At 45.5% G+C, this 12,292-nt stretch overlaps 1 protein-coding gene across 6 annotated transcripts in view; it reads right to left on the bottom strand.

Annotated features, from left to right (window-relative positions):
• Positions 1–12,292, bottom strand: part of LOC109896348 (collagen alpha-6(IV) chain) — a 162,101-nt gene that overhangs the window by 31,003 nt on the left and 118,806 nt on the right. For 5 of the 6 annotated variants that reach the window (XM_031832084.1, XM_031832085.1, XM_031832083.1 and 2 more), the window contains 9 exons: positions 11,050–11,091; positions 6,018–6,110; positions 4,495–4,548; positions 2,690–2,752; positions 2,360–2,404; positions 2,154–2,207; positions 1,835–1,904; positions 1,635–1,742; positions 1,316–1,465 (listed from right to left, as the gene is read on the bottom strand). In XM_031832084.1, the coding sequence (XP_031687944.1) occupies positions 1,316–1,465; positions 1,635–1,742; positions 1,835–1,904; positions 2,154–2,207; positions 2,360–2,404; positions 2,690–2,752; positions 4,495–4,548; positions 6,018–6,110; positions 11,050–11,091 (679 nt within the window). Of the gene's footprint in view, positions 1–1,315; positions 1,466–1,634; positions 1,743–1,834; positions 1,905–2,153; positions 2,208–2,359; positions 2,405–2,689; positions 2,753–4,494; positions 4,549–6,017; positions 6,111–6,881; positions 6,972–11,049; positions 11,092–12,292 lie in introns of all 6 variants that reach the window. The other variant, XM_031832086.1, reaches the window with a different exon arrangement.

Raw genomic sequence — 12,292 nt, 5'->3', positions numbered from 1 at the left:
GGATTTGAGCAACCACTCTTCCCAGCTACATTGGCATGTGCTAGTAAAGAGTGTTCTAACCACAGGTGGTTGGATGCAACTTCATTGGGGAGAACGGGCTTGTGGTCAAAGCTGGAGTGGAATGAGGGGAATGGTATCAAATGCATCAAACACACAGTTTCCATGTGTATGATATCATTCCATTCGCTCCGTTCCAGACGTTATTATGAGCCGTCCTCCCCTCAACAGCCTCCACTGGTCCTGACGGTTAGTTTAGATCAGAACCATGCGTATACATGTAGTTGTATACCTATGGCTCAGGTTTGGAAACTTGATATAGTTGAGGTATTATTTTTGTTTCGGTTGTCTGAATATTGCCATGGTAACAGCAATATCCCCACTCTGGTGGCAGGGACTACCTTCTGGTATGCTAACTTCCAGTGTTTGGCCCTTGGGCCCCATAGTGACGACCAGACAGGGGCCGCTGGACGAGTCTTCATCTCCAGGAGGACGGCACAGGACACACAGTCAGTTACATCCCTCCCTTTGTACCTTTGTTTCTTCATTTATTCCTCTGTCTTTAACTCAATCTGTCTTTAACTCAATCTGTCTTTAACTCAGATGTTTTATTTTTTAGTATTTTTTACCCCCTTTTCTCCCCAATTGGTAGTTACAGTCTTGTCCCGTCGCTGCAACTCCCGTACGGACTCGGGAGAGGCGAAGGTCGAGAGCCGTGCGTCCTCCGAAACACGGCCCCCCAAGCCGCACTGCTTCTTGACACAATGCCCGCTTAACCCGGGAAACCAGCCGCACCAATGTGTCGGAGGAAACACGTACACCTGGCGACCGTGTCAGCGTGCATGTGCCAAACCCTCCCCTAACCTGGATCATGCATCTCCCGGTCGCAGCCGGTTGCGACACAGCCTGGTATCGAACCAGTATCTTTAAGTGTTCATATCAAAACAAATTAAAACACGCAGAGGTGAAGAAAATATTTTAGGAGAACATTTTTGGGACAAAACACTGTGCCTTAGACCGCTGCGCCACTCGGGAGGCCACCTCAATCTGTCTTTAACTCAACCTCTCTTCTCTCATTCTCTCACTCCTTGTCTTTCCTCTCGCTTTGTCTCTCTCATCTTTCTCACTTGAAACAAATATACCTTTTCTCTCTCTTTCGCAAATAACACTTCGATTGAAATGAATAAAAAGTTTGACAAAAAAACTGGAAGCTAACAGTCACTCAGTACCTCAAACTGTTATTATCACTAAAAAGCTCCATCCCTCATCCATCCCGCATGAAACATGACTGATATGATTATGCCGATGCGTAACATACCAGATCTGCCTGCTGGTCCGGGTGGTCCAGGGGTTCCTGGTAAGCCTTGTCCTCCTGGTTGGCCCTCAGGACCATAGCTCTGTCTGCCTGGGTTACCCCTCTCTCCCTTAGGCCCCGGTGTACCAGGGAACCCTGGGCTGCTTCCGCGACCTGGGAGAAGGTTGAGAGAGGAGAGACGAGGAGGTGAGAGGGAGAGAGGAGGGGGGGAAAGGAGAGGATGCCTGTATATGCATGTGTGCGTCTGCGTGCATGTATGCATTTGTGTGTGTGTGCTATGTGTGCGTGCCTGCATGCATGTGTATGTGTGTCTCAGTGTTACCATCGCCGAAGGAGTCGCCTGGTCGTCCTGGTTGTCCTGGAAACCCTGGAGCTCCCGTGTCCCCTGGTTGGCCAGGGAGGCCGTCGACGCCGTTGTCACCTGGTGCTCCTGCAACCAATCAGAGGACAGGTGGTCAACAGAGGGGATTGTGGGTATCAGGCTTTTTCATGATACATAACATGTTTGTGTGTGTGTGTTACCTTGAACAGACATCCCTTGTGCGTCAGTGTAGATCGGGGGTCCGGGAGGCCCCTGTTCTCCCTGGTCACCCTAAAAACGAACAGAAGAAAAGAACATGTGTTTACTTCTTCACCCCCTACTGGCAGACTGGAGCCTTGCAACTCAAACCCTCAGAACAAGATGACACAATTCAAATTATTGGTCTTTTGACCAATCAGATCTGCTCTTCCACCGAAAATTGGGCAAAAGATCAGAATTGTGAAAATACGGCCAATATTGCATGATATTCCATTTGTATGAAATACACAGTCATTTATTCATTTCAGAAAAATGGATTACCTTAGGTCCTCTGTAGCCTGGTTGGCCGGGGAACCCTGGACTTCCTGTGAATCCCTTTGTGGGAAAGAGATTCATTGGTTCATTAATCTGTTTATAAATCAATGTATTATTTGATTTAAGTGTGTGTGTGTGCCTCTCTCTCTCTTGTCTCTCGTTTTGCCTCTGGCTGTGCGTGATAGAGCCAAACAGGTGTGTGTGTGTCTTACCTGTCTTCCTGGAGATCCGGGAGGCCCGTTAAAACCAGGAGGACCCTGCCAAGAGAGAAACAAGAAGGCCGCCGCAGAACAGTTTAGAATCAGTTACCCAATCATCACAACACAATGGGTGTATACCAATAATACCTATTTTGTTGACTACTTCCTACAAGTTTAAAAGCATCCTATTGGTAGGAGTACGGACCAGTATGGGTTTCCACCATATTTATTATACCAGTCATTCCTTTCAAATCAGTGAAGGGAAGTGAACAAGTGCACACTTTGGGAGGAAGGAGAGACAATTGGGAGATTATCAGACGTAGAAGGAGGGGATGAGCTTACCCGTCCCCCTGGATACCCCAAAATTCCACTCTCTCCCACCTCGCCAGGAAAGCCGAAAGGACCCTGGCAACAGACGTATGGGTCAAACATTTACAACATACTTACTGCTTGCTAAATGATAGACTATTCCCTATGTAGTCCACTACTTTATAGGGGTAATCTGCAGTTCAAACGATAACAAAGCAGTCATCCCGCCACTGATTTGGTAAATAGCTGAGGGATGGGGCTGGAGAAATGTGAAAATCATACATAGACAGAGCTATAGATGCAAATACTGGCCATCCATGATATCAAAATGATAGTTTTAACCGTGTTTAGTATCAGTCAGTATCTGGTGTGGCCAACAGCTGTGTTGAGTACTGCAGTGCATCTCCTCCTCGTGGACTGCACCAGATTTGCCAGTTCTTGCTGTGAGATGTTACCCACTCTTCCACTAAGGCACCTGCAAGTTCCCAGACATTTCTGGGGGGAATGACCCTAGCCCTCACCCTCCGATCTAACAGGTCCCAGACGTGCTCAATGGATGGAGATCCGGGCTCTTCGCTGGCCATGGCAGAACACTGACATTCTTGTCTTGCAGGAAATCATGCACAGAATGAGCCGTATGGTTGATGGCATTGTCATGCTAGAGGGTCATGTCAGGATGAGCCTGCATGAAGGGTACCACATGAGGGAGGAGGATGTCTTCCCTCTAATGCACAGTGATGCTGTGACACACCGCCCCAGACCATGACGGACCCTCCACCTCCAAATTGATCCCGCTCTAGAGTACAGGCCTCGGTGTAACACTCATTCCTTCAACGATAAGCGTGAATTCGACCATCACCCCCGGTGAGACAAAACCGCGACTTGTCAGAGAAGAGCACTTTTTTGCCAGTCCTGTCTGGTCCAGCGACGGTGGGTTTGTGCCCATAGGCAACGTTGTTGCCGGTGATGTCTGGTGAAGACCTGTCTTACAACAGGCCTACAAGCCCTCAGTCTAGCCTCTCTCAGCCTATTGCGGACAGTCTGAGCACTGATGGGGGGGGGATTGTGCATTCCTGGTGTAACTCGGGCAGTTGTTGTTGCCATCCTGTACCTGTCCCTCAGGTGTGATGTTCGGATGTACCAATCCTGTGCAGGTATTGTTACACGTGGTCTGCCACTGCGAGGACGATCAGCTGTCCGTCTTGACTCCCTGTAGCGCTGTCTTAGGCGTCTCGCAGTACGGACATTGCAATTTATTGCCCTGGCCACATCTGCAGTCCTCATGCCTCCTTACAGCATGCCCAAGGCATGTTCACACAGATGAGCAGGGACCCTGGGCATCTTTCTTTTGGTGTTTTTCAGAGTCAGTAGAAAGGCCTCTTTAGTGTCCTAAGTTTTCATAACTGTGACCTTAATTGCCTACCGTCTGTAAGCTGTTAGTGTCTTAATGACCGTTCCACAGGTGCATGTTCATTAATTGGTTATGGTTCATTGAACAAGCATGGGAAACAGTGTTTAAACCCTTTACAATTAAGATCTGTGAAGTTATTTGGATTTTGACAAATTATCTTGTAAAGACAGGGTCTTGAAAAAGGGACGTTTCTTTTTTGGTGAGTTTATCGTGAATTTTCAGTCCAAACATTGCTGTAACAATGGCAGATTGCCCCTTTAAGGCTCTGGTCAAAAGTAGTGCACTATTAGGGAACAGGGTGCCATTTGGGACAGTGACAGTACATTCTCCATTTTGGTTGAAATAGCATTCTTTATGCTCTACTGCAAATAGCTATTCAATTAAATAAATCTTTAATGTCCTCAACAGACAAGACAGACACACTTACAGGTGGGCCGGGTCTACCAGTTGGTCCACGCACTCCTTTGTAACCCCCTTCCCCCTGAGAGAGAGATGGAGAGAGAGAGAGAGAGAAAGAGATGGAGAGATAGAGAGAGAGAGAGAGAGATGGGGAGAGAGAGAGAGAGAGATGGGGAGAGAGAGAGAGATGGGGAGAGAGAGAGAGAGAGAGAGAGAGAGAGAGAGAGAGAGAGAGAGAGAAAGAAAGAGAGAGAGAGAGAGAGAACGAGAGAAAGAAAGAGAGTGAGAGAGAAAGAGAGTGAGAGAGAGTGAGAAAGAGAGAGAGAAAGAGAGTGAGAGAGAAAGAGAGTGAGAGAGAGTGAGAGAGAGAGAAAGAGAAAGAGAGAGAGAGAGTGAGAGAGAAAGAGAGTGAGAGAGAGTGAGAGAGAAAGAGAGTGAGAGAGAGTGAGAGAGAGAGAAAGAGAAAGAGAGAGAGAGAGTGAGAGAGAAAGAGAGTGAGAGAGAGTGAGAGTGAGAGAGAGAGAAAGAGAAAGAGAAAGAGAAAGAGAAAGAGAAAGAGAAAGAGAAAGAGAAAGAGAAAAAGCGAAAGAGAAAGAGAAAGAGAGAGAAAGAGAGTGAGAGAGAAAGAGATTGAGAGAGAAAGAGAGAGAGAGAGAGAGAGAGAGAGAGAGAGAGAGAGAGAGAGAGAGAGAGAGAGAGAGAGAGAGAGAGAGAAAGAGAAAGAGAAAGAGAAAGATAGAGAGAGAGAAAGAGAGAGAGAGAGAGAGAGAGAGAGAGCAGGGAATGGAGAAAAGCAAAAGGAAACGTTACAGAAACAAAATGGCAACCCCACAGTTGTCCTCACTGGAGGAAAGTCCAGACGCCATCATTCAGGAAGAAAAAAAATAAACAGCATAAAGCAATGAGGAGGCAAAAACAGGTTACATAACAGCAATGACGGATGAAAACCTTTCACTGCAAATGCTTATGTCTTAAGTCCACTTGAAGTGATACTAAAGCATCCGATTGACAGAGTACAGTAACATTAGTAAAGTCTCTCTGTAAACATGTGCATGACGCAAACAGTAGATATTCTTCACTTTACAGTACCGGCTGATATCTGCAGATTTTCATTGTCTTTCAATATTACACTAATCCTGTCATTTACTTTGTATTCTGTGTGCAACAACTGATATAAAAACACACAGTAAGAAAACAAACTACTCAATAATAACTGCAGTATGACATTGCGATGGGGTGCGGGTGTATAATGGGATAATGGAATGGGACACAGACACTGGGGGGAGGGAAGGGAAGGGGGGGGGGGGGTGTAGGCCGGGAGAGGGGATGGTTGGGGGGCGCGGGGGACTGTATGACACTCCAGGAGCCAGCCAGCGAGCCAGCTATAGGTGGGGCATAGTATCACCACCACCTTCCACCACCCACCCCCCCCACCACGGCTCGGCTCCATGCCAGGATGGAGCAACCCGGCTGGGGGAGAGTGGGTCGGCTACCCAGGCCTCCTCTCTGGAGCCCTGGAGCTCTTGAACGTGTGTTTCTCTCATCACAAACCTTAGGTCCTTTGTCTCCTTTAGGAAAGCCCACAAACTCCACCACTCCATTGACCAAGGGCCTGCCTGGGTCTCCCTGCGGGCCCACATCGCCCTGGGTAACGGTAACCAAGGAAGAGAGAGTTTTTACATGGCAACACGATGGGGGTTGAGGGAGAGGAGGGTTGGAGGGGAGGAGGGAGGGGATTGGTTGGGTGGCGGCAACAGCAGTTGTTTTCAGGTAGATTTGGAGGGATAGGTTGGAGGGTTGGTCTAGAGAGGAGAGGGGGTAGGGGTAGTTGGAGGGACGGACTGTGTGTGTGTGTGTGTGACCCTAGGAGGGGTGGTAGTGTAGGGGGTTGGGGGGGTTTCGGGCAAGGTAGAGTTTGGCGGCAGTGGGGGTGGGGGGTATGAAGGGCCGGTCAGTCACACAGTATACTATCCCTTCCCCTATTGCGATATGTTTTTACATCCCACACTATCATTACTTATGTCATCCACAGCTAACAGTACAGTTGCTGATTATTTGCATCATACTTGCTTTGGAGAGCTTCCCAACCCCTGTGCTTTGTAGTGCTTACACCAGAAGCAGAATTACATTAGTTTGGCAAGATGGAGGCAAGTCAACATCGGGTTATCTGTCAACTTCAGGTTGACTGTCATAAAAGAGTAGAGACACGTCAACTTCAACCCTCCAATGTATTTTGTAATACTACTTTCCATAATATATAATCAAGATGCTTTTGTGATTCTGTGTCTTAGACCAGCCTTTCGTCCCCTCTCTTCCCCCCTGCCTCAGTGTCTTCCTCCCCCCTCCTCCCCCCGTCTCTCCTCCCTCTTTCTCACCCCTCCGGCGGGCAGGGACCACTGCTCCTGTCTGTGTTACCTTATCTCCTTTGTAGATAGTGGTAATAGGTGCGCCTACTAGCGGCTCGTCGCCGGGCACGCCTCGGGGTCCGGGCTGACCTGCGTCGCCCTGGTGATCCAGAGGACAACACATGTGAGTCAGTCATTATTAGCCAATCAGACGGGAGGATGAGGAGGTTGGAGGTTGAAGGGTGCGGGAGGAATTTGGAAGTTTGAGAGCAAAGGGGGGATGAGGGTTGGAAGATTGAGAGAGAGGGAGAAGATGGAGAAGGAAAAAGAGAGGTGGAGAGATAGAGGAGAGGGAGAGGTGGCAAGAAAGAGAGCCAGAAAGAGAGAGGGCCAGGGAGAGAGAAGGGAAAAGGAGAGGGAGAAATAGGAAAAGAGGGAACGAGAGATAGAAGGAGAACACATTAAACAAAAAGAGAGCGATAGGAAAGGTGATAAAATGAAATGAAGATAAAAAGACAGGAAAAGAGAAAGATAGAGAGACTCAAAGTGAGAGTGAGAAGTAGGGGATGAGATGGTGGGATTGCATTAAGGTCGTTCCACCAATTCGGTCCCTTTTGAGAAGTGTAACTTGGTATAAATAAAAAAACATTTCACCAAATAAATAGCACATGTTCACATTCATAAAAACGAGTTTTCCCATCTCAAGAGGTTAAATAATAAAAATTGCTACAGTAGGTGCCTACACCACAACGACACAGTGGTGAAGAACGACAGCGACTCTTTAGAAATTTAGCCTGTCCTCAAGGGCCCTCGCAGTGTTCTACAGGAGCACCATCGAAAGCATACTGTCTGGGGTATGGCAACTCCACCGCTGAGGACCACAAGGCACTACAGAGGGTGTTACGCTCAGCCAAACACGCCATTGGCTGCACACTGCATGCCCTCCAGGACACCTACAACACCAGGTGTCGCAGAAAGATCATCAGGGACCGCAGCAACCCGAGCCGTGGCCTGTTCTCCCCGTTTCCATCACTAAGACAGTACAGGAGCATCATGGCAAAAACTGTAAGACTAGCCAATAGCTTCTACCCCCTGACCATCAGGCTGCTGAATAGCCACCACTAGTCAGCTACCTTCGTCCTGCATTGTTGAATCTAACTGTACCCTGTAATTACATCTGCAACACTGTACATGTGACTATTAAACCGTCTAATCTAATGTCATTTAAGTGCCAAATAAAGTAACAGGGTTGATTGAAACAGGGTTGGCGATTTCATCTGAAATATGCCATGAATCCCTTTGTGACACAGGGAATGGAAGTTTGCTGTGTGGAACAGTGAGTGGCAATTGAATGCAAGCGTCACCATTTTCTTTTTTTAGCAAGCCTTTGTTCATCTTAAAAATCAGATTTATTTAATTATCCACGTGGTCTATACTAAAGGGCACTTCATTTAATATAACATTTAATATAACAGTATTGGTTCACAATTTCTACTTAAAATATCAAAGGAACGCAAAATGCACCTATTTCGTGGAACAACCCATAAACGAAGAAGGGGAGATAGGATTGGAGGAGTAAGAGAACGTGTATGAGGGAGATTGATAAAGAGAGAATTGAAGAGAAAGAGGGGGATTGATAAAGAGAGAAAGGGAGAGAGAGAGGGGGATTGATAAAGAGAGAATTGAAGAGAAAGAGGGGGATTGATAAAGAGAGAAAGGGAGAGAGAGAGGGGGATTGATAAAGAGAGAATTGAAGAGAAAGAGGGGGATTGATAAAGAGAGAAAGGGAGAGAGAGGGGGATTGATAAAGAGAGAATTGAAGAGAAAGAGGGGGATTGATAAAGAGAGAAAGGGAGAGAGAGAGGGAGATTGATAAAGAGAGAAAGGGAGAGAAAGAGGGGGATTGATAAAGAGAGAAAGGGAGAGAGAGAGGGAGATTGATAAAGAGAGAAAGGGAGAGAGAGAGGGAGATTGATAAAGAGAGAAAGGGAGAGAGAGAGGGGGATTGATAAAGAGAGAAAGGGAGAGAGAGAGGGAGATTGATAAAGAGAGAAAGGGAGAGAGAGAGGGGGATTGATAAAGAGAGAAAGGGAGAGAGAGAGAGAGCTCTGGCCGACTTTATCTTTCTTCCGATACGTCACTGAGAAGAAAACAATTTAGAGAGCAATTTCCTCAGGCCAAAACAGAAAATATATAATATAGAAAAAATGGAATTAAAGGGATAAATAACTGACTTTAGTAAAATGTTTGCTTGTCATCTATCCAAAAGGCTTATCAGTGAATCTAGCTGTTCCTCTTTCAACACGACTTCCAATTAGTAGTTTGTTATTGTTTGTTTGTTTGTTTGTTTGTTGTTGTTGGGGGGTTGAACAACAAGATACATGCAGGGAGGATAAGATGGCAAGATGGTGGATTTAGCCATTGATGGATCGGTGGTGAATGTTAGTGGGTCATTCATTCTCACTGGTGGTCAAATGCAACGGATACTGAATACTGAGGCAAAACTCCCATGATGTTCCAGCACCACCATGCCCAAATAAGGTCAAAGGAATATAACGCAGCACAGGAAGCAGGAGCAAGTGATTCCAGCACCAATCACAGACCACGACACGCCCACCCACATGACAGCTCAGAGATCTTATTGGGTGGAAATATAATACAATAAAGTGGATTTTATAGGCTGAATATAATACAACATAGAATTCATAGAATTAGTTGGTAATCTTATAGATACAATATGCGATATGTTATTGTCTGTTTCTACCAACTAAAAGTAGTCTTAACACAGACGTAATAAAGATGCCATTTAGCAGATGCTTTTATCCAAAGCGACAGACAGTACATAACTAATAACTAATACATAACTAGTCCACAAATTATTGACTTTTATGAGGGTGATGAAAAGTTCTAGAATAATCTCTGAGCTGCCATCCAACAGTAAGGAAACATGTTATTTTAGTAATGCCACAGGACAACTGTTCGTTCCTTCAATTACATATTAGATTGTGATCTTTTTCGTTCAGATTTGTTAGAGTTCAGATTTGTTAAGAGTCCAGATTCAGAATGAGAAACAAAATGGCCGCCTCCATAGGGCTCTAGTCGTCCCAGTGGCAGTACTGTCATGCATTTGTAAACACACCAGGGGTAAACTGTAAAATCATTGAAGACAAGATCATATTTAAATAATAGAGATGGAACAAACCAGAGGAGGATGCTGTTTATGGTGAGGAGGATGGCTCCTAATAATGACTGAAATGGAGTGAATGGAATGGTATCAAACACATGGAAACCATTCTTTCCATTCCAGCCATTACAATGAGCCCATCCTCCCATATCTCCACCCAATCGCCACCACTGATACTGGTGATATATTGAGGTAGATGTGTCAGTGGAAAAAACAGAGAGAAGAGGGGGATGAGGGAGGAGGTCAGGAGAGATGGATGGAGGGACTGTTGGGGCTAAAGGGTAATGTACTGTTGGATGTATGTAAGGGCCAGGGGGGGGGGGGGGGGGGGGGGGGGGGGTTGAATAGAGGGGAAGAGGATGTGTCAAACCATCACCAAGAACGATTACATGGCATGCACACAGGGGTCAAAAAGACATCCTTCATCATGCATTTTAACCATCCTCAACACGCATGCACACAATAGCAGGCACACGCACGCACGCACGCACGCACACACACACACACACACACACACACACACACACACACACACACACACACACACACACACACACACACACACACACACACACACACACACACACACACACACACACACACACACACACACACACACAGCTAGAATAACCTAAGCCGGCTGTCTTCAGTTTGATCTAATTTGATCTACAGTGAGTATAAAGTTGCCAGTCTCCCTCCCATTGGGAAAGACATATAGATACAAATGGGCTCTGGTCAAAAGTAGTGCTCTATATAAGGAATACGGTGACATTTGGGATGCAGATGATGTCATATTACACTCTATCAACAGTCTAAATAGCTTTAGACTGATGTAATAAATCAATTACTTCTCAATATCTGAAATCCAATGAGTGATAAGAAGGGGTACAGTAGATATGGTTGGACGGGGTGAGGGGAAGTTCTGGTTGGGTCGGGTGAGCGAATAAGATGCTAAAGACCTAATAAACTGATATGATTAATCGATTACTAATCAATAAAATCGATCATTAACATCTAATAATTAGTTGTGTTGTTTTGTTTTGTTGGTGCGTACCTTGTCTCCTGGCTCCCCCTGAAACCCTAGACTGGGGCTCCCCTGGAAAACAAGAGTGGGTATTGCATTTGGACAACAACACATCACCCTACACATGACAAGCATTGTAAAATTGTATGTATGTAATTATACTGAACAAAAATGTAAACGCAACATGTAAAGTGTTGGTCACATGTTTCATGAGCTGAAATAAAAGATCCCAGAGATTTCACATTCGCACAAAAAACGTATTTCTCTCAAATGTTTTTGTTTACATCCCTGTTAGTGAGCATTTCTCCTTTGCCAAGATAATCCATCCACCTGACAGGTGTGGCATATTAAGAAGCTGATTAAACAGCATGATCATTACACAGGTGCAACTTGTGCTGGGGACAATAAAAGGCCACTCTAAAATGTGCAGTTTTGTCACACAACACAATGCCACAGATATCTCAAGTTTTGAAGGAGCGTGCAATTTGCATGCAGGAATGTCCACCAGAGCTGTTGCCAGAGAATATAATCTTATTTTCTCTACCATAAACTGCCCCAACGTTGTTTTAGAGAATTTGGCAGTATGTCCAACAGGCCTCACGACCGCAGACCAAGTGTAACCATGCCAGCCCAGGACCACCACATTCGGCTTCGTCACCTGATCGTCACCTGGATTGTCTGAGATCAGCCACCTGGACAGCTGATGAAACTGAGGACTATTTCTGTCTGCAATAAAGCCCTTATGTGGGTATAAACTCATTTTGATTGGCTGGTCCTGGCTCCCAAGTAGGTAGGCCTATGCCCTCCCAGGCCCATCTATGGCTGCGCCTCTGCCCAGTCATGTGAAATACATCCATTAGGGCCTAATTTATTTATTTCATTGACCGATTTCCTTATATGAACTGGAAATTCCTCATATGAACTCAGTAAAATCGTGGAAATTGTTGCATGTCACGTTTATATTTTTGTTCAATATACAGTACCAGTCAAAGTTTGGACACATATACTCATTCAAGGGTTTTTCTTTAGTTTGACTATTTTCTAAATTGTAGAATAATAGTGAATACATAAAAACTATGAAATAACACATGGAATCATGTAGTAACCAACAAAGTGTTAATCAAATCAAAACACATTTTATATTTGAGATTTTTAAAAGTAGCCATCCTTTGTCTTGATGACAGCTTTGCACACTCTTGGCATTCTCTCAACCAGCTTCATGACCTGGAATGCATTTCAATTAACATGTGTGCCTTGTTAAAAGTTAATTTGT

The sequence above is a fragment of the Oncorhynchus kisutch genome, linkage group LG9, assembly GCF_002021735.2.
Source record: "Oncorhynchus kisutch isolate 150728-3 linkage group LG9, Okis_V2, whole genome shotgun sequence".
Taxonomy (NCBI): domain Eukaryota; kingdom Metazoa; phylum Chordata; class Actinopteri; order Salmoniformes; family Salmonidae; genus Oncorhynchus; species Oncorhynchus kisutch.
This window is presented reverse-complemented; position numbering and strand designations above follow the sequence as displayed.